Source organism: Chroicocephalus ridibundus, chromosome 18 (assembly GCF_963924245.1).
Source record: "Chroicocephalus ridibundus chromosome 18, bChrRid1.1, whole genome shotgun sequence".
Taxonomy (NCBI): Eukaryota; Metazoa; Chordata; class Aves; order Charadriiformes; family Laridae; genus Chroicocephalus; species Chroicocephalus ridibundus.
In genome coordinates, this window is record NC_086301.1 from 4,507,192 (window position 1) to 4,529,426 (window position 22,235).

General features: G+C 43.4%; 1 protein-coding gene across 10 annotated transcripts in view; it reads left to right on the forward strand.

Moving 5' to 3' along the window:
- GRAMD1B (GRAM domain containing 1B) overlaps positions 1-22,235 on the forward strand; it is a 134,054-nt gene that overhangs the window by 69,566 nt on the left and 42,253 nt on the right. Inside the window, exon 1 of one of the 10 annotated variants that reach the window (XM_063355374.1) lies at positions 1,565-1,846. The exons of 6 other annotated variants lie outside the window; for them this stretch is intronic. In XM_063355374.1, coding sequence (XP_063211444.1) covers positions 1,824-1,846 — 23 coding nt within the window. In that variant the 5' untranslated portion in view covers positions 1,565-1,823. Of the gene's footprint in view, positions 1-1,564; positions 1,847-1,946; positions 2,203-19,634; positions 19,989-22,235 lie in introns of those variants that run through there. 3 more of the 10 variants (XM_063355381.1, XM_063355379.1, XM_063355380.1) reach the window with 3 other exon arrangements.

Sequence of the window (22,235 nt, forward strand, 5' to 3'; positions counted from 1 at the left end):
TATTTAAATAATGAAGGAAAGTGCAACATGTCACAAGTGTTCAAGAAGCTATTTGGAGGGGGTTAGTACTGAGCTGAGTTTTCCCTTTCTCACTCTACTCTGCAGAAAGATATTTCAGTGTTACCTTGCAGGGTTTTTGAAACTTTAGCCCCCGTGCCAACATCCTGTTTCCTTTCACCTGCCCTGGAATGACGGAAGCCCTACCACAGTGACTTCCTGCTGAATTCAGAACTGGGCCTTTGCTTCTTGTCCATCTGTTCAGGCTTTGGGAGAATCAGAAAAAACATCTGGTACCCTTTATTAACCAAAATATGGAAGTGGAAAAGCACATTTGTTACTTCCAATGGTGACATGAGCATCAGTGTCTTAATGTTTCCTCAAGTAATGAGGACAAATTTCACAGAAAGCCTTGTTAAGAGGCTTTGAACTGGTACCCCCCGCACCCCCCTATCCACTGAGAAGTGAACAGAATGGAGGTGGTGATTTTACAGGGCAAGATTTTTCTGTCATTCTACTTCGAGACATAAGCTGCTGTTGTTGGGATGGGGATGTGTGTCAGTATGTGTGGCCCTTGAGTTTAGGTGCAGAAGAATGACAAATGGCATTAAAAAAACCTTCAAGATAGTACAATCTTCTTATTTTCACTTACATGACTGCTCTTTTTCTACCACCACTCCACTTGCTGAATTCCTGTACTATTTTTGTCCCTAAACCATAGATAGTCAGAGCTCCCTGTAGGGGGTGAGGCACTCCTAGGCATCACTCTTCGAAGTGATCTTTTACTAAGAAACAGTTAAAACTACCAGTTATTTGAAATATACTACCATGATCTATGTGCAGTGGGAACAGTAGGCTGCTTTTAGATGCTGCAAGATAAAAAGAAGAATTCCTAGGAAAAGTGTAGTGTATAGGAGGAACGGGGGCGAGTGATGCAATAAACTGATACTTTTTTCCCCTTTTTGTCAGGCCTTGCCCAGGGCCCAGCCCTCTGTGTGCTGTGGTGCAGAAGATCATTATTATATGGTGTGGGGCGGAAGAGGTCTTGAGTCTGATACGTGATGGCATGCAAATGACTCTGCTCTTCTGTTTGTGCAAATGGTGGCAGTGGGGGGCATGAGAATAAGACACTGCTGCGTCATTTCCAGTGCAGGAACTTGTCTCCTGCCCCTCTGAAAATTCCAGTTTCAACAAAGTACTTCCTTCGCTCTCTCTATCAGTTGTTATTCAGTGTTATACACGCTCCTCGTGCTCTGCAGTCGGGGCGGTGGGTTAATTAATCCCCACGCAAAGAACAAGAGGGGAGCCCTAGGGGCCGCCTGTCACTGCCCTAACATGGCAAGAGACAGAGGGGGAGGGATGGGACGAGAGGAAGGCGCGTTCCCCTTTTCCTGGCTCTTCGCCCAGGGGAGCTGTCGCCCCGGCCCGGAGCATCGCTGCGGCGGCCGGCCCGGAGGGAAGCGAGGCGGGGGGGGCCGGGGGCCGCCCCCCGGGGCCGGCCGCGGGGCGGCGCGGCGGGCAGGCGCGGATGCCATGGCATGCTGCGCGGCGCGCTGTCCTGCCGGTGCTGCACATGCTCAGCAGAGAGCGGGGTGGCTCAGCCCCTGGCGGTGCTAGTGCGGGGAGCCCTGTGCCTCTCGGCGGGGGTCTGGGGGGGCGTCGAGGGCGGGAGGCGGCCGTGCCCCGGCACGGGGGGCTCTGTGCATGGGGCTCGGCGCTCCCCGGGGGACGCTCGCCGGCCGGGTCTTCTCCAATATGTCCTGGGACCTCTGGAGCTGTCAGTGGGCAGACAAGGACACGGGCATCGGATTATCGTGACTGTACTAATGAAAGGGTTCAAGCTCGCCTGGTAAGCAGAGCGCTGGGGAAAGGGAGCGATGCGATCACCCCCTTGCCCGAAATCTTCCGCCTTTCCAGCCCCGCTGCGCGCCGCAACGGAGAGCGCAGCGCTGCCGGTGCAGGGTGGGAGGCGGCAGGGCCGGCGGAGGAAAGGGATGCGCTCTGCTAAGTTGGCCGGTGCCTGCGCTGCAAAGCTCGGGCCACTGCAGCATCGCCGAGGGGACACTGTGCGGGCTGCTCGGGGACAGCGCCAGACTGCGGTTGGGAGGGAGCCGCCGGGGAAGTCATCGGGGATAGATGCAGTGATGGGCCGTTCCTGTCCGGGCATCTCTGCATCAGGACTGTGATGCCGTGAGCCTCCCTCTGGTCTGGCTGTATCTTCCTCCCTGCTGCCACCACCCCTTCTCTTCCCAGCTTTCGCTATGGTTGTGCATGAATTTGCATCTGTGTATGCACGCACATAACGCCTGCACACCTGATAGTCTGGACTCAGTATCTATTTGCATACAGAGAAAATAAGCATGTGCATTTTTTTCTGAAGAAAGGTAGAGAAAATGTGTTGAATCCTATGTGCATGGAATGGCTTCTGCTCAACTTGTCCTTTAAATAGCCGCTTTTGGGGATGCACGTTATTGGTGTGTTTCTGTAATGATCTATTAGAGCTGGGAGTCGAGGGAAGTAACAGCTTCCTGTAAGGCACCACAGTGCTCATTAATTCTTTGATCGTTCCTGGGTGTTTTGGGGGAAAACTCTCTGGGTTTGGACAAGTGGGCAGTAAAGGAAAATGTGTGGGTGAAAGTCGATCAACAAAGCTGTGTGTGTATCTAACATGTTTGCCTGTAAATATTTTTGTGGGTCAAGTTTGTATTTTATATAGGTAGGTAAATATTTGTGTATGTAATATACATGGATGTGATTATATATATATATATATAAAAATATATCTGATAGAAACTTGGGCAACGTTTATATAAAATCTTAAGTCTGTCAAAATTATTTTAAATCTCTAATAGGTCAAAACTACTTAGTTGGAATAAATAGTCTCAATTATTGTGATGAAATTGGTTTAATCAGAACTTTATCAGATGGTAACGGTTCCATAGTTAATAGTGGAACGTGACTTTGTAATTTGGGTTGAAATTGCAAAGTAGATGACAAGAGCAATGTGAAGGCCTGTTTCTTTTTCTTAATCCTTTTTTCTGTAATGAAATGGAAGTAATCATAGAAATAATAGTCTCTCTCTCAAGTGTGCTGTTTTGATTCAGTATGAATTTAGCACTCTTGAGATCGTTGGCTGTAAACTGTGAGAAAACAGTGAAGTTATTTTTTATTTGTTGTTTTATTTACTGTCGCTTTTTTTTTTTCCTGTGTAAAAAATAAGAGCACTACAGTACGGCACTAGGAAGCATCTTGTACTGGGCCCCAGGGGACAGACTAGAGCCGGGGATGACTCAATAGGTCATCTCTTTTTCTAATTTCTGTAATTTTGTCTTTTATTTCACTACACTGAGAGCCTTTGAAATTTTCCGATGTGTGTACATGGCCACGAGTAAGATAGATTGTAAAAATAATATGGCCATTAGCACTTGAAAATCTTAACCATTTTTTACCTTTTTTTTTTTTTTAATAAAAAGATGAACTCTTGTACTGATTTGCTGCTTTACGTGGTATGCAGTTGAGCTGATGAGTTGCATAATAGCTTAGTGTACTACCAGGACAGCAAAGCATGTGTTATAAATGCCGTGATCGCGTGTATGTGCAATAACATGGCACCCCACTGCATTCCTTTCTGTACTTATCCATGAGCAACACTGGACGTTTTTGTTAATTGTGTAAGTGAAGCACTTTTGCATACCCAGTTCTATCACAGCATTTATAACAATTAAGGTTGAAGCTTAGTCTGTTAATTTTGTCAGACTTCGGAGCTAAACAAGTGAGGCTGGTAGATTCCGGAGCTGGATGGGGGACGTAAGGAGATTACTCGTGCTGGATGAAATGCTATCGGTGTTTCAGTAGGTGACGCTCTTCCCTCTGACTTTTCTCAGGCCTCTGGCAGGTCCTAAGGGGCACTGCGCTGTCCTGGGTGCAGGTGTTCTGGTGGGGCGTGCAGTAAAGGTCCAGATCAGTTCCCCTGTCTGTCCTGGAAACACTTGAGGAGTGCTAACCAAGCCCTGCTTGGGTTACCTCTTCAGCATCCCCCCCCTTCATCTTCCTCTGAATCCCAAAGAGAAACAAGTCAAGTATTCTGATTGCTTGACTTATTTAATAAAAGCGTACAGCATTTTAGATCTTTGCAGTTGTTATTCTGTTTCCCCTCCAAGATGTTTACAAGCAGTTAGTTTTATTGTGCTGTAATAGCCAGGCGCAGAAGGGTGAGTTAAGGATATTATTTTGAGTCCTGTTTCACCTAAGTGTTTGCCACTACTGGACTGATGGGCATGGCTCTAGAGGAGCATAGGTCTAAGCGTAGAATAGAGAGTTACCTGCTCTTTGCTGTTTGTCAGACTTTGCTAGAGTACCTTAATGTGGGTCGTACAGCCTCCAATTTTTGCAGTGAAATGGCTTTACCGGATTAGTATTTGCCTAAAGAAAAAAACATGTTAAATGCGTGGCATACAAACAGGTCTTTTGGTCCTTGCTATAGAAGCGGTGATTCCAGTTCTGGATGGCACTGCTGGGGTTAATGCAGATATCCTTACGGATCCGTTCGCAGAAAGACACATGATTTCTTTCTGTACCAGGAAGGGCAGTAGCACAGGGACAGAATGCTGTCAGCAGGAGCAGCCCTCCCTGATGGTTAGGAAGAGGATTTGCTCTTGCCTGGTTTTAGACCACCTGCTCATTTCATGCTGTTAGATTGCACAAGATAACGTGGTGCATTTTATTGGGGAACCTCTGGCCACCTCTGAGTCTCAGTGCACGCTTGTTTTGGCACAAGACAACGTGCTGATCTCTAATACGATGTCATGCGTTTTTGCAGTACACCACCTAATTCTGCCCAAAATGATCTCATCACCATCTGGTATCATATCACAGTATAGCTGTGTACCATGGAGTCATTAGGTGGTCATAGTACACTGCAGTACAGCAGAAACCTGATGTATAACTATCATGGCTTTATGACATCAAAACGTAACTGTATTGTGTCACGATGCAAGGTCCTGATGTACCAGTGCAGCATCATTCTGTTATGGTACAACATCCCGGTATCAGAAGTGATACTGCAGTCCCCTAGTAGGTTGTTACCACATGACAACAACTTGTCTCATTGGGGCTAGTGTCTTGGTTTACTAGGTCATCTTCATGTCACAAGGTAATATCTTAATACTGTTGCATATGTCTTTATGTTGTGACATGGTACGGCGAGAGAGAACTTTTGCTACCGGTTGTACATCGCTTTTATCTCCTAGATCTTTAGGGACTATATATAATGAGCTAGGCCTCAAGCTTTGAATTTTGGAAAACCAGAAACTGCAGCAGCAGGGCAGAAAGGCTTTCCCTCCCCTCAAATCTTGAGCAGTGCTGCTTGCCATTAGCATTCTTCCTTGTTAGGAGTTTTGGGGAGCTCATAATCCAGTATAGATGGATACTAATTTGGATCTTTTATGAAAATTGTGAATCAAATGACTGAAGAGTCTTGCAGGGATAAAAGCAAGCTGGTAGCTGAACTTGACGTCCCATAAATGGGATACTGAACGAAACTCTGCTCATCTGATTTTCTTTCTTTTGTGGTTCCTTCTGCATTGCTTGTGACGATTTGTTGATTGGAATATTTCTGAGCCATAGAACCTGCTATATGGAACCTACAGAGAAAATAAGGGCCGAAGGCTCTACCTAAAAATAAATCTGTAATTCATTTTTCTGCTAGTGCCTGTGGGTGAGAAAAAAACTCTAAATGTTCCAACACCCTACTTATCTGAAGGAAGGATCTATTATATAGTTGCGGGGGTGGGATAGGAGCTAGGTAGGGTTACAGAACAGCAGAGCTAAATTTAGAAGTTGTTTGATGTCAGGGAGCAGCAAAGATTAACGTTAGGCAGTTTCAGTTATGCATGCTGTAAGGCTGCGGCGCGACTTCAGGAGTTCTTTGTCTCTAGACCAGGCTAACGAGACCTGCCCTTTCAATTGATTTGTCAGTGTGTCTGGGCCGCAAGTAGGGAAGAGGGGAGCAACGGATTCACAAGCTATGATGCTCGTCCTCCACAGCTGTGTCCTTACAGTCTAGGCTTTTGACTTCTTTGAAGTCTAAAATAACAGGTTAGTGAAAAAGGGACAGGAGGAATGTGTTCTACCTTCAGTTGTAGAGAACTAGTACTTACTGTAATACCGAAAGGTGAGACGTGGGTGTTAGGGATTCTTGCCCCCTTAGTTACATAGTGAAATGATGAAGCCATTTAAATCGCTTTCAATTTCATATTGATACTGCAGAGCATTAAAGAGCTACTGTGTACAGTGAAAATGAACTTTGTTCTATTGCATTGCAAATGAAAGATGCATTTCCAAATTAATTCTTCCTCGTTTTTTTGGAGAAGGCTAGCAAAATAGTTCTGTTGAAGTTACATAATTGTGCTGTTGTGCATATTGTGCTGTTCGACCTTCACATTACAGGTTAAAATGTTGTGGTTCAGTGTTCTTTTCTCTTCACTGATTCTTCTGCGTCTACATCTTTCTTCTTTGTGCTTTTTATTCAAAAGGGAGAAATAGGTGCTGATAATCCTCCGCTAAAAACTATCAAAGATGACCCACATACATGTAAATATGGTTCTGTCATTTTGGAAAGAAGAGGCTTTCACTTGTTATAAATTCTGCAAATGGATCTTAGGAATCAGAACGTTCCCGTTTGCTGTCGATCTGGTAGGAAGAGGAAACAGTATTAATAGGTCGCTCTTCTCTCCCTGCATCCAGAATATTCTGAACAATTTGACTGAACCTCTGTCCATAAAGTACAGTTTCTATCCTTTCTCTCTCAACAGGAAAAAACATTATGATGTTGTGTAAGGTGACCCAAAGAACAACTTTGAGCAATTTTGGCAAATTTATTTTTTAAATGGTTTCGTAGTACACTGAAGTGGTTAGCAGCAGGTTTTGTGCTAATTTATCTGGACTTTTCAGTAGTGGGAAGTGATAGTAAGCAGTTAGGAGCCTAATCCAAGTGCGCTTATGTCAAGGAAAAATCTTGCACACAATTCACTTGACCATACTGTACTTGTAGTCACTAACTGAGCCAGAAATAGAACCAAGATCGGCTCGTTACCAGTTTTTGTCCTGGACTGCACACTGCCATGCTGAATGAATACCTTCAGTGGTAATATGGTATGAAGTACAAGTGAAGTGACTATTTTAGTAAAAAAAAAATACAAAATTACAGTGGAAGGAGACTATTTGAAGAAAAACTGACTGAGTCATTATGAAGCCCTTGATCTGAGATTTGGTTTGCTGTAGCTCTGTGTGATGATAGACTGGCAAAAGTATGCCTTTAGTGTTTTTTGCTTGTCATGTGGTATGCTTTTGGCATGAACTTTTGATTTAAAATTGGATAAACATCTATCATTTTATTCTCTAATATGTATCTGCGTACTGAAACCTCTCTGAGGGCAACTAGACAGAAGAGTTCTTTGACTTATTCCATGAAGATGCTGTGCTTTGCAGAGCTTGCTGCCAACACCCAGAATCTCTCCTTCAGATCTTTCCTTGGGTTGCAGATTATTTTGGCTAATTGAATCCTAATCATTTGTTTTGCTCTAAAATTGCCTTTTCTTCTTCTCAGATGGTAAAATAACCTTGCTCTCTCTCTCTGTAGTCCTTCAACAGCTTCACAAATGTCAAGTGAAGGGCAAACTGCTTGGAACCATTCTGGAATTCTGCAGCCATTTCTTGCTCAGGGCCTTAAGTTGAGATGAATGAGGCTGCAGTGAGGTTCTTCCAGAGATCCCTCACATATGCAGGATGAAAAAGCATGGAAAGAGGAAAATTCAGTCAAGAAGAGGCTGTAGATAAAATTTGGGCAGATACCATTTTTCTTTCTCAAAGCTTAAGTGTGGAGCTGAGACTGTTGTGTGCTGTTTAACTGCTTGGTCCCTTTAAAGCAAGGGGCGCAAGGTCCTGGGTGTTGGAGCTGGAAGTCAGGAGAGGCCAGTTTTATGCCTGGATCTGTCATTGACCTGTTGTATCATGATCTTCTTGCCTGTGCCCCAGTTTAATTGCCTGCAAAATGGGGTATGCCATTCATCTCTTCCTTCTCCCCTTGTGCTCCGCAATTGGTAAGCATGTGATTCCCCCTGTGTGTGTTAATAGTTCTGTTGAACTAAATGGAAACACTCACATATTTAAAATTTCTGCTTGATCAGGGCTATGCTGCTCAGCAAGTGGGCACGGTCAAGATCTGGAAGAGCTAAATGTTGCCATCAAAGCTCTTGTGGCACATTATGCAAGAATCACTGTGTCCTGGTCAAGGTCTCTTTTGTTTAATCACATTTGCCAACTGAAATTCCCCTTGGGAACAGGACTCTTCTTTGCCCTCTACTCTAAACTAGTTAGTGGTATTCCTTTGGTTGATTAAGCAGCTGCTGTGTTTATGCTTGAATCTTCCCTTGCATGCTGCTAATTTTGGTCCTGGTTAGAAAGTGCATCTTAATGGCAGGCTACCATTATTATTATAATTGCTACTTATCATGAATGATAACTGTTAATTTCAGTATTTTGAGTCTGGTGAAAGTAAATGATATAAATTGAGATATAACAGCAAGTATAAAATGTCTTAAGTTCAGGAAATGGAGAGACCAAAATAAATGCTGCACATAAATCAGTAGCTTTTCTTTTCCTTCTGTAACTTTTATATACTCTTGCAGAGCCACATGCTGAATACAAGATGGTAGAATGTTTTCTGAATTTCTCCTTTACTAAAGTTTTCCATTTGACCATCTTTAGGTCTGTGCTGTTGATTATACTTTACATTTTTGAGTGGTTTATTTTCTGTAACCATTTTTCGTGGACAGAATGCTCTCTGTGGCTCTCTGTGGTCACAGACAAGTGACATGGGGGTAGATGCTCTGCTTTTTTTTCAACTAAAACGTGGTGTAAAATGCTGTCATTCTCATTTGACAATGTCACAGCCACTCTATGCATATGGCAAAGGAGCAGGACAGGAAGAATTTGTTTGGGTGGGGGGTTTTTTGGTGGTTTTTTTGTTTGTTTGTTTGTTTTTGTTTGGTTTTTTTTTTTTTTTTGTGGGAGGGGGGAGGTAGATATTTGGGGTATTTATTTTGAATCATTTTCAAACCACTTGGAATACCAGGTTTGGAAGAATGTGACTTGACCACACCTAATTTCAGGCCTTGGAATTGGAAGAAGGAAAATGGAGGAGAAGATGAGTTGAATGAAAAAGACTTCGGGGGGAAGAAGGAGGTATATATTCTGGAGTAGCAAAGATACAGTAACAGAAAAAAATGTCCATGTGTGCACATAATATAAGGCACCAAATTAGCTGGGGGACGGAGAAGGACGACTTGTTTATCTTTAATGTAAGAATACCTCCCTTTAACTAGAATCGTTCCTTTAATGAAATACTGAGCAAACTGTGCTCAGTTATTTCTGAGTTATTTTAAACTGTGTTTAAATGACAGGAGGAAGAGATGGTAAGGTCTGTGGATTCCGGAGAAATCATTTGCAAGGTCTCATCTCTTACTTGTGTAGTGATGAGGCATGAAATGCTGTGAATTAAAAGGTTTGCACTAGAGGCAGGGTAATTTTAGAAAGCTGGTGGAAGATTAGAGCTGTAATTTTGGTGTATTGCTGACCCTGTAGGAATAGAAATAAGGCAGCTGTAGAGGTCTGAAAGAAGTGTCCTCTGCTCATGAGGAGATAGGGTTGTCACTGTGCAGTCCTCAAACTGGAATTTATTTTTTTCAGACCTGTCAACTATTTAAGAAACGGTGTACTCATGTGGTGCCCTTCAATCTGATGTACCTTTTAGGAAAGAGGTTTGGGAGGCAAACTGTTGCTTAGCTGTAGGACATGAAAGAAGGCATGTGTCTAGGGGTTGGAGCTTAGAGAATCTGAGCAATATTCAGTGGCTGGTTCAAGGGAGTAAAACTACATACATCATTGCTTCAAATGCCTGTTGAGTTATTTTTCCAGCCTTTCCAACAGGAAGTAAAGGTTCCCTGATTTTTCCGAGTTTCTGTTTCAAAGGCAGGTGATAGCACAACTGATTTTGGAAATGGATCTGTTTCTAAGATTGTGTTGTTTTACAGTGAGAAAGGCTCTTAGAAGAAGAGCCTTGCTGTGCAAGGAGATTTCATGCACACCTCCAGAGGCAGTTTTTGTCCTGAAGAGCTTATATCCTAAATAGTCAAGATGGACAAAGGGTAGAAGAAGGGAAGTGGTATTAAGCTTGGTTTGCAGATGAGGCACACAGAGATTAAAGGCGTTTTTACTTTTAACTTATTTATTAATAGAGGTGTACAAGAAAACTTTCCCTACTGGAAGCTTGGCTTAGGTGAGAAAAAAAATTGTTATGGCTCAAAACAGTTCTTTAAAGAAAGCAAACTATATTGATGTAAGAGCTAGTATCAGAAATGGAGTTCTCTAAATTGTAACGCTGAAACAGCTGTAACACTAATCAAATGCAAGCCTTTAAAGAGTCTTGCATCTCCAGCAAACAGCAGTAACCAAGAAGTCGTGGGACTGGGCTGCTGCCTATTAGGAAAACTACGGAATGCAGAACTAGAGACACTAAAAAACTCGATGGAATTGAGGCATTGATCCATGCTCCTGCCAATGTGGGACAGTTTGCTGTTTTGGTCTTTATTAATGGTTACCCAATGCTGCTCATAAATATGGCAAGTGAATAGGTTTATACCACTTCTCTCACGCTCTTGACTGCAGCCAAGTTTTTTCCCTCAACTTGATATAATTGCATCGCTCGTTGTTATAAAACCTTTTAATAAAGCTTCTCTTTCTCTTTGGTATTTACATTCTTCAAATATTTGTTGACTGTTTCACTTCGTTTACCCTTCCAGTTTCTTTTCGTAAATGAGCCTCATGAATATTGTGCAGTTTTTGTTGCTTTCCTTTGAACTTATTGCTGTATAAGAATATCGTTCTTGTTATATGGCACCCTTATAATGAAGTTCCCGTTAGAGATTAACTGATCATACAGAGCAAATATTTCATCAGCTTCCATGAGATATTATTGACCAGACTATGCAGCTCTGAATCACATTAGTCTTTCCTGCTCCTCTATCATGTTGCAAGAACATGTCTAATTTGCTTTGCGCTCTTACCCTGCACAGTGTCGAGCTGCAGTGCTTTCTTGCTTTCTCAATTTTTTGAATTGCTGGACATGACTTTCTGTTTCCTCCATTATACCTGCTGGGAGTAGGTAAAAAATCAAGGACAGTGGTAGGGTAGCATTCTAGCATTCTTCATGCTTTGCCCAGAAAAGAATCAGACACACTGTTTATTTTTCTTGTGAGACTGGTTTTTGTATGTGTGTTTATATACACTTTCAATATGAGTCACATTGTCACCTTCTGTATTTTATAACCTCTCTGTAGAAGATGGCGTTTCAAAGAGTTTATATTTGGAAATACCCATGTCTTGAAGACAAATATTTCTCCTGTTGCTGGCTGTGCTGCCTGCTGTTGTATCAGGGAAGTGTATGGTTTGTGTTGCGTCTGATAAGGTTTAGAGAAGGGTGCAGTCCCTCTAGCTCAGCAACATGAAAAGTCAGTATGTCTGTAGAAATGACTAAGTAGTCAGAGAAGAACGCTTTGTGGGAGTAAGAAAGTTGAATTTCAAGGTAATTGGGATGCTTAGGTCCCTGCTGACTGCTCTGTTCCTTTGTCATCACATAAGTAATCCCGGGTGGCTTTTATAGTGGGGAGTACAGAACTATTTAATAAAGCTCTGCTAAAGTGCCCTTGCAAAAATATTTGGGATGCCAGGGATGTGCAACAACATGGAGAAGCTGTACCAGGGCAGTAGAACAAGAGCAGGAGAAGAAAGGAAGTCCTGAAATTTCATAGCTGTCATCAGTGAATGAAGTGAGGAGCGTCCAGGGTTAACTGAGCTCTAGTGATGTGGGCTACAGGGCGTTCTTAAAGAGACAGTGAGTGCTTTTCTTTCTAGTGGGCAGCAGCCAGTTCAGATGCCAGAGCTGGGTAGCAAGTGGCAAAGAAGGCTTTGTTTCAGCCATGCCAAGCTGTTATCAGAGCGGGGAATCTTTTTGTCAACTACTTTTGAGAGCATAAAATGCATCGGAGCAGTAAGATTCTTGAATGGTTCAATGATCTCTCCCCCAGCAGAATTGCTTCTGTCTGCAGTTTAAATGGTGATTTCAGAATCGGAGAGCAGAGGAGCAGGGAAGACACGCAGCTGCGCCCCGGGAAATGCGATGTTGTAACAGGTGGTGATGCAGTCATTTAGCTCTTCATTTTTCATCTCCCAGGCAGGCAGGAGGACTCCTTCCTGTGGATGCAGGTTCCTTTGTGTTTGTGCGTGCGTTGTGAGGTCAGGCAGTTCCTCAGGAAAAAGGATGCCCTGATGCAGTGCAGGACTGGGACAGAGATACAGAGGGTTTGACTGAGAATCTTAAGTTGGGGTGGAAGGGATGAGGGTATGTGGGGAGAATCTGAGCAAGACTCTTGTGGAGCAATGTTCTGTCTTCATGGGAGTAGGGGCTGGAGTGAGTAGCTGTTTAGTGTTGTTAGTGAGTTTCTGGGTGAGCCCAGCAGAAGGTTACAGGAATGTGAGACCATCCTGGAAGAAAGGGTCAAGCAAGGTTAAGAAAATCAGTCAGTGAGAGTGGGAATGAATCTAATGTGTGTGAATGGGTATTGGGATTGAAAATCAGAGGTGTCTCAGGAGCAGCCTGAAGGTAGAGATTGGGGTAGTGCTTTGGGGGAAAGCTTTAGGAGGGTGATTTTGATTGAGATAAACCCATTGGAACAGTCTGGAGGAATGTAGAAGCTGGCATAACTGTAACTGTGTTACATGACATAAAGCGCACACTGCATCAGCCAGTGCTAAAGAAAGAGATCGAACCCTTTTAGTGCACTTTTCCTCTTCCTTCTCTTTGTAAACCTACTCACGGGTCTGAGCTGTTCCAGCTCAGTGCAGTGTGGAATAGGGAGTGGAGGGGCGATGGTGGTGGAGGGGATTGAAGGAGTGGGGCATGTCTGTACCAGGAGACAGGGTGTAGCCCAGCCCCTGGCACAGAACAGCCGATGTGCATTTTGCTCTCTCCAATGGCAGCTATTGAAGCTTTATCCAGATGTCAGGGAATTCTCTTTGTGCTGAGCTTGCATAGGAACAGCATATATGAGGGTTGCTGCACAATTACTGGGAGCAGAGGAGGATGTGGCTTTCTCATATTCAGAGTGGTATCCAAAGAACATAATTTGTTAGTGTTTCGTTTGAGGTGAAATTTTGCTGCTGCTTGTTCCCTGGTGTCTACCTTCACAATGTAACTGAAAGTAAAATATTTGACTCTGCCCTGCAGGGATAAGAAAAGAAGGATACATAGATAATGGAGGCAATACTGTAATGATTCCACAGGGACCTGTAATAAATGGGTGATCTCCCATTTCTGTTGTTATTTTTCTTTGTGTATGTATGATAGTCTTTCCCTGGTCAACCTGTTGTTTTGCTTTTCTCTTCGTCCTCTCTTAACCTGGGCACTGACCTTCCAGCAGTGCAGGGTTTGCAATCAGTGCAGCCTTTCATCTTCATCTCTTCACTGCATGGTTGAAGTCTTGCACTCTAAGCTCCTCAGGGTGAGGGCCCCGTCTGTCTGCAAGCTGCCCAGCCTTTAGCATGGTGCTATAAAACAAATAAATACTGGAGTTACTTTTATTAGTGCTTAATCTCAGAGACATTTGTTATCCTTATTGACGTGCGTATTAATCTTCATTTTCAATTACATTTCTGTACACATTATCAGTGCAGCGCGAGTGCTTCTGGGGTAAAATACGCACCCGCTTATCATCAGTGCACTAGAACAGAACCTAGAATGGTTTCAGAGGAAGAAAGAGATGGATTTAGTATCAAGTGGAAGTTGGCAGGGGACTTAAGGATACGTAAGTATCTTTGTAAGATATGGTTAGAAATTCAAGGCAGAATTTGTGGGAGATCAGCTCAGCCAGCCTTTCCACTGCATCATCCCAAACCAGTGGTTTCCAGGCCGGGAACTGTTACCTGTCTGTAATCCATGATGCGTTTGCTTTGTGCTCTCCATTTATGCTGACCAGGATGCAATGCTTACCAATGCTGGGATGCGATTCTGTCGGTCTCAACCTACAGGGCAGAGTTGGGCCTGCAGAGAAAGATTGACTGAGTTCCCTTGTGCTATCCTTCCTCCTCATTTTCAGAGGTCACATTGAAATAAAGAGGGCTAAAGCTGCATTAAATAACCTCGTGGATAATACTGTTTATGAAAGTGATAGCTGTAGTTACTGTAGGGGTCTCGGGCGGTGCCACATGTGATAGCGGTGGTTGCTGAAGAAACAGTCTACAAAGATACTGGCTGTGCTAAAAATGCTTGTCCTGTGTGATGTTGGCTCTAGCTCTCACTCAGACACTTCACTTGTTGATGTTGAACCTAACTCCCTGAAGCCTCTTTCCTAGCGTCATTTCACCTTTCCTGCTTTTGGCTTTCCACGTGCTGCTTGTTTGAGTGTTGTGTTAAGGACAACAGGTAGGGCTCTGTTTCCTAGGTGAGGTGGGATCTGTTAGTTGTGAATGTCTTTAATTCTGTGTGGTTTCTTTTGTGCAATTAAGGAGAGCTAATTAGCTCCTTTTAGTGCAGTCTCCTTGCAGAGGTAGCTGACCTCTTGTTAATCCTGGATTAAGTTCTTACTAAGAACTGGCTCTTTGTGTGTCCCAGTTAAGATGTTGACACTTTGTTCTCTCTCTCCTTGTTCTCCTCCTCCCCCTCTTCCTCCCCATGCCTTTGAGCACATGATTGCCTGCCTCCTCCATCCCCCACTACTGTAGGAATCCGTGTGCTCTTAGCAGCCACTGTGTCTTGCTCCATGAAAATGCCATTGTCATTTCAGAGTACTCTCTAAAGATATTTGCTTGATCCTGTACCTGCCTAGGAGCCTATTTTCTGCAAGGGAGAAGGAAGAGTTTTGGCAAGGCTCCTTATTGCTTAATAGGGTGAGAATACTGTGGTGTTTGAAGAGTAGCACCCATTTTGTACGCTGGAGGCCGGAAGGATGTTCCATGGTCTGAGCAGGAGCTAGCAAACAGGACCACACGTCCCAGTTGGAGAATTCAGCCCGTACAATGCTGTGCATTTAAAAGCAGAGTCCATACATTCATAGTTAAAGAGGGCGTCTAGGAGAAAAGCAGCTTCTGTGCTCCAGCAGTGGTACAAGCAAAAAAATTAAACATGTGCAAAATATTAATTACCACCCAGCATTAGTTACCCACTAATGCTAATCCTGCTTGCAGATGTTGAGGTTTTAGCAATACGCTAAGTTTTCCCTGAGGCCATGCTTTCTTGACATTTCTGATATGTCTTTTTGAAGACAAGGCCAGAAGTACTATGAAAGTGCAAGTGTCCTCTGGTTCTGTTCTGAGCTCAGCTGACAAGTGGAAGTGTTGGAGAATAACTGTCTCAATGGCTTTAGTGGACAAAGAATTACTGGGAAGGGAAAATAAGAAACCTTATGTGTTTTCAGATCCAGGTGGTCATTGTTCCCAGACGTTTTGCAGACAGACTTTTAAAGGATGATGTTTGTTTCTGTATCACTGGTGTGGCTTACAGGGAGGGTAAGATTGCTCTGGCTGAATATAGAGTTTATCTCAAACCCACTTGTTGCTCTATAGGCGTGGATTTTCAGGCACTGGACTGTCTCGCATGTATCTGTTATCAGCCCGGGCTTTAATTACTTGGACAGTGCATCATTTCCTCTCACCTGAGAGATGCAATATGTATGAGTATGCTTGTGTTACAGCTGGGTCTGAGACAGTAGAGCAGAAACCACACATGAAGTAATGCCCTAGTGCTCGTCTTGATTCTTTAACACCAGTACCAGGGCAAGGGCTGAGAAACATATGTGCAAGTAAACCCAGTTGACATAAAATATGTTCTGCAGCTCTTGGACAAAACAGGAACTGTTAGCTTTATGTTCAGAAGAGCTTCCTTAAAGGCCGCTAAAGATCATCTTCTCAGTGCAGTATTATCAAAATATTATCACCATGAAAAAAATCTGTCTTCATAGTGACATGAATGGTGCTGCAAAGACCAGAGAAATCTAACAGGAGTATTTGTCCTTCTGAAAGTTCTGTGTTGAATTTTGCAGATCTGATAAAGTTCGTAAAGCATTTGAGGTGCCACATGATTTTTCAAATTACCCATAACTTTGCCTTTTGCACACCATCCCAGATAAGCCTAAGAAGCTTTTCTCTAAGTAAGTCTTGCATTTTTACTGCTACTCTTACAGTGCTTTTGGAAGCAGAACTTTCATTTGATTTATCTTCTCTCCTGACAGTCTGAAGAGTGGGTAGGTCTTATTAAACTCATGTATTGAATCTATCTTACCACTTCATGACCTGCTTTGAGCCTTTGTCTGTTCTTCATGGTTCCAGATCTGAAGCAGCCATTGTACTGAATTTCATGAGAGCCTTTGGGTCATGTGACTATTGAAAATTAGTACCTTGTTCAAACCTTAATAGTCATTCATAAAACATACCAGAAGTTGTAGAGGCTGAGAATCACACTTCCAACTATTGCATACATCTTTGAATGCCATAAGGAAAAAAACAAGCACTGAAAGATTCATAGACTATAAAACAAAATGGGACCATTCAGATGTCTCTCTAACTCCTGTTGAGTGCAAGGAATAAGACTTGCTTGAATTGATTCTGGTTGAGGTGCAGAATGGTATTTAGGAAAACACAAAACATTGCATAATATTGTTCACCACAGACGGATAATCTAGCCTTGAATTAGTTACAGTGGATAGTTTTGTTTACTTCCAAAAATGCACATCTCTTGTCTAGTCAGAATTTGTCTAGCTTCAGCTTTCAGCACTTGGTACTGTTGCGCTTTCAGCTGTCACCCAAACTTGTGTTCCAGGTGATCATTTAAGCTTGTCATTCCTTGACCTCCAGTCTGTGTTGAATGGATTCAGTGCCGCTATCTTTTATTGTTCATTGCCCTTATCTAAATCCTGTCTATTTTTTCCACGTTGTTTACGTGTTGAAACTAGATACAGTCCTAGACTAGCATTCCAGTGGGAATCACACTGCCCACCCTTGGATATGGAGGTACCATTGCATTGGACACAGGGAATAGGGAAGTTTGTATGTTTCACACCATTTTCTTTAAACATGTTTGTAAATCCACCAGTTCACAAACTTCTGTAAGCATTTGAAACTTCTAATGGTTACATCTGAAAGTGAAAAGTCAAGGGGCAAGTTTTAGTGGCTCCGCTTGGTTTTTCTGACTGGATAGCAGGATTTGGCTGTATTCTTGTCCATGCTTAGGTTTGTTTCGGAGAAATACTTCAATGTTTTTAGGGAGTACCACAAGACTACTGCATGTGGATTTCTCCAGTTGTAAAACACATCAGGTTTACCCATAAACACTGAAACATGGTCCAATGAATTAAAGATTAAAGTCTTGAGAAGAAGGCATTGTAAAATTAGTAGAGTTCTGTGTTAGCAGAAGGTCAATGTGTGTAAGGACAAGATGGTGTGGGATTTGGCTCTAACTCTTCATTGCCAGTTGTTACTTGACTTTACAACTTCTCCTGTTAAGATGGTGCTTTTCCACATAGGTGGAAAGCTCCATGCTTATGGGGACTTACAGATTTAAAGCCTGAAGTCAGACATTGCTGGGTGAAGTGACAAACATTGTGTCATTGTGTTATGGATTCATTTTGTTTGGTACTCTTTGTAAATCTCCAACACTTGAAAACACAATTATATGAGAAGCTTTCTCATTTTAACAGAAGTTTCTCCCATGACTGCAGAGAAAACCTTCAGAACACAACCTCAACAAATGTGTGCTAATGGAATTAGAGGAATAAAATAAGAGGTTTGCTTTTGTGGAATGAGATTTTGTGTGCCAAGTTTATGTTTGGGGTGAAAGCTGATGTGTTTTCGATGCTTGTGATTGGCAGCACTGTAAATGGAAAAGGTGAAGAAAGAAGCTTGGTCACAGGAATGATGTCACAAAATTGACTTCAAGCTGATGGATCACTTAATAGGGCAATGCATTCATTAAAATAGTGGCATATACCGAGTGAATCTGTGTGCACCTATGTGTATTCTTTGAGTAATATGAAAAAGATGATGGTACTGTTGCACTATCCTGATAAAGAAGTGTATGGTGATAGTGTTTTCATTTTAAAATCGTGCAGCATTTGAATTGCACAGTGGCATGTGTCTGCTGGTGCAGAACATTAATTCTTAAGAGCAGAGCCCCTCCCGCTCCCACTGATTATAGCAAAATAATGGATAATCAGTCTTTTGGAAAGATGCTGTTTGGGGACATTAGCACTGAAAGCTGTGACTGATCTTAAACAGAAGAGGAAATGGTCAACCCTGTGTATGGAATGGGTAGAATGTAACAAAAGAAAGCAAGGGCAGACTGATGAGTATTTACATCACTTAAGGCACAGCTCCTTCGGTTTTCAGTGGGGAGCAGTTAGTCCCTGAAGGGGTCATTCACAGCATGTAAATTTGGCTGTAGTCTGCCAGCTTACTCTGGAGTTGTCCCACTGGCTCAGTTGACACTACAGGGATCTTTGAAAATAAACGTTTAATGTGGGTGATGTGGATGTAGACTGAAGAGAATGCTGAGAAATAGAAGTGATACAAGGCGTCAATTTTTAAAATAATGTAGCCACACTGGAACAGGAGCTTCTTTGGATACTCTTTAAGGCTTGTCTATGCTGGAAAGTTATTTTACATCTAAAGAATAAGCCAGAATACTTCCACGCATGGACACTTGTGCTTCAAATCAAGGGTGTTAGTGCAGGAAGCTGTTGAAGGTCAGTTCTACCCTATTTTCACAGACAAGGTCTGATTTCCTATACTGGAAGGAAAAGTGCATGCTTGTCGATTATTTTACTCTCTTTGTTTTTCATCCTTCAGCCCATGTAATTTATATTGTACTGTGAGAGCCCTTGAGAAGGACTGAAACCCTTCTCCTGATTCTGGCATAAAGATGTCCATGAGTGGGTGTCTCAGGATACAGTGGTGTGTATGTCCTCCAAAGAAAAACCATGTATTAATACTGCTGTATAGTTGTAAAATTTGCTTGATAACATTGCTTTAAAAATTCCAGGCCTGTTTACACATGGATAGGCATGAAAAATTAAACCAAATTAGCTTCCTAGATGAAGTAACTTAAATTGTGTTGAGGTCACCTTAATTCTGAATGAGTATGTCCTCACAGTGTTCAATTCAGTTTAGATAATCCACTTTACCCGTTAATTAGGGTTTAATTTTCGTGACTGTTCTTGTATTGACATGCTTACAGGTTTTGAAACTTTCTCCCACACGTGTGAGTGCTCTAGTGTGTACACAGGGAGGATGAATATGATTTTCTCAACCTGTATGATCTTAACGTGTGGGCTTTGCCAAACTTTATGAACAGCATCTAAAAGTGGCAGGTATAATCAGGGGACCTTGGGAAAAATCGCAGGAGCTCCCCCCTCCCCCTTTTCCTCTGGTAGATGAATAATGAAAGCATTAAGGGGGTTGCATTATGTAAAGCGGCAGCCCACAGGCTGTGTGCATGCGCGCGCACGCGTGTGTGTGTGTGCGTGCGCGTGCAGGAGCGTGTGTGAAAGCACTGGCAGTGAAGGGAGAGGCGCACAGACCTCAGTCAAGCCGCACAAACAATCATAAGCACAAAGAGTGGCGCTCGGGGGAGAAGAGAGGCTGAGCCATGGCAGGCGCTTGAGCAGCATGCAAGGCAGCTGAGAGAGGGGGCTCTGGGTGCCCGTGAGGAGCCCCAGGCACCCCTACTCCCTCTTCCCTTTGGGAAGGGCTCTGAGATGGTGCAGGAGGTGAGTACCCTCCCACCTCACTGCTGGCCCACCCTCGCTCTCCCCCCACCCCACACAAGTGCATGAATGAATGAATTCCTAGCTGCTCCACGCTGCACTACGGTCCCTAATGGCTACCAGGTTAGTGTTACTCTCCTGTTCCTTCTGCTGATGCCTCTCTTCCTCTCCCCTCTGTGTGTATGTGCTCTCTGCAGTCTCTGAATGTGTGTGCACGCGCATGCATGTGTGCGTGTGAAAGATGGAGCCAAAGGGCTGCATGTGCTGTGCTCAGCACAGGTTTGCTGAGCAAATCTACCATCTGAGACATACGCTTTCAAGGCAGATTAAATCTGGAGTCCATGTTGGTTGCTGCTGCTGCTCCTTTCTGTTTGGGGGACTTGAAAGCAGACAGCGTGACATCATGTTGCAGAGATGCTTGGTTTCTTTTCCCTTCCACAGGCTGATTCCTTTTTCCCTTGTTCTCCCCCATGCATGCACCCTACCTCTCCTGCAGTGGAATTGCTAAAGCAGCCTTTTTGATTGTTTGAAACGACCGATGAGCAAATCTGATTGTTTTTTTCAGCTTTCATTCCCCTCACCCCTCCTCCTTTTCCCTTTACGCCTACTGCCTCCCCCATCCCCGAAGGGGCAGTTATTTTTCTCGTAACATCTGGGTATATGGATAGAGGCAAAAGGGGGTTGAAGTTGGATGAACTGGCGATGCGTCACAGGAGGGCAGCTGGAGCTGCTGCAGAAATATGGTGTATTTGTTTGCCCATGTGCTCCGTTGCTCTTAAAAGGGCTCGGAGCACGCACACTGATGTCTTAGTTCTGCTTTGCATTCCTCACTGGTTTTATGTATTTGCAGTGATGGGGAGGGACGGAATTTGGTTTGTGCTGCTTTTTCAGGCTATCCTCCAGAGTCTATACAGGTGGCTTTTTTTTTTTTTTTTTTTTTTGAGGGGAGAGCAGTAGGAGATGAGGGCTCACTGCACTGTGTGCGTTTATAGGCAGTGAGAATTTGATGAATCCTCATTCATGAAAAAACTGCTTTTTCTTCGATTGCTGGTGACTGTCATTGTCCTGTCCATCATGGAAATCACTGACTCAGTAAACAGGATATATTCCTGTCTCTTTGCTTCATTAAGTCACATGCATCTGCAGGACGACTCCTTTTGAAGCTGGTAGGTTTAGGCTGGAGCTTGTGATTTTGGCTCAGTAGGAAATTTCAAGCTGAATCTCAGAGATATATTTTACATCAGTGCAATAACTTTGGATGCCCAACGTTCTGCCAAGGGAAGCCCCCAGTTGCCCATGCCACTGAAAACCAGAAAGCTGGATAAAGCAAGAGAGAATATGCCATGTGGGGGGGACAAGTCTGAACCAGGTCCTCAGGACAAAGGACCGTGTGTGACTCTTGCGCTGAGGGTGTCTGACTCTTCCCAGTACCATCCGCAGCCCTTGGCCCTCTCTATTTTTAACTTTCAGCTGGAGAGTGCTGCTTCATGGTTAGAGCAAAGGAGAGAGATTGCATGGAAAATATCAGGGTGAGGGGGACATGAAATTGTTGTGGTGTTGTTTTCAGAATGGTAAAGGGATGAATCGTCAAGGGATGAGCAAAAGAAATCGATTTGATCCCAGCTTTGAAGATCAGAGCATTTTCCATTAACTTATGAAAGCTGATGCTGATGAGCAGCAGGAGTGAGTGGGAAGATGTAAAGCTCCAGCTTTGTCTTCTGCTCTTGAGATATACAATATCCCTGTCCACCCACGCTTTCTTGCTGATACGGTGTGGTGTGAGGCTTCATTAGATGTTTAATCTGTGGTTTATAAAACCCCTGCCACAAGATTAGAATGTCTTCAGGGGGGTGCTACCTGTGCTGGGGATGAAGTCCTGGGCTGCTCATAGCCTTGCTGAAGTTATAGTAGGAGACGGGCAGAAAGGAAGAGTGCTTGTGCTGTTCTTGAGGTAATCTAGGAGTTGTACACATCTGTGTCCTCATCCAAAAATGCACATGGAACTTTATCACTGGCTGTTTAGGGCTGTATTACATTTTTCTCATGCTCGCTTGAAAAGATGCACGAGGATTGATGTATAACAGCAACATTGCATCTCCAAACCATTGAAAGATTTTCATGTTAGCTTGGAGATAATGAGGTTTAAAATAAACATGCGTGGACTTGTGAGCTCTGTTCCAGGCTCCGCGATTTTGAAGAGAGCATCAGATACTGCAATTCTTGCTGTTAATTACAAGAGCCATTGGCATTGTGGTGGGGAGGAGAGGAAACAAAGCTGGTATCTGTTCTTCCTTTGGAAGCCCATCCGTAGATGGAGTGACCTGCAGGTGACCGTGTTGGGGCTGTGTCTGAAACAGACATGCTGTCAGC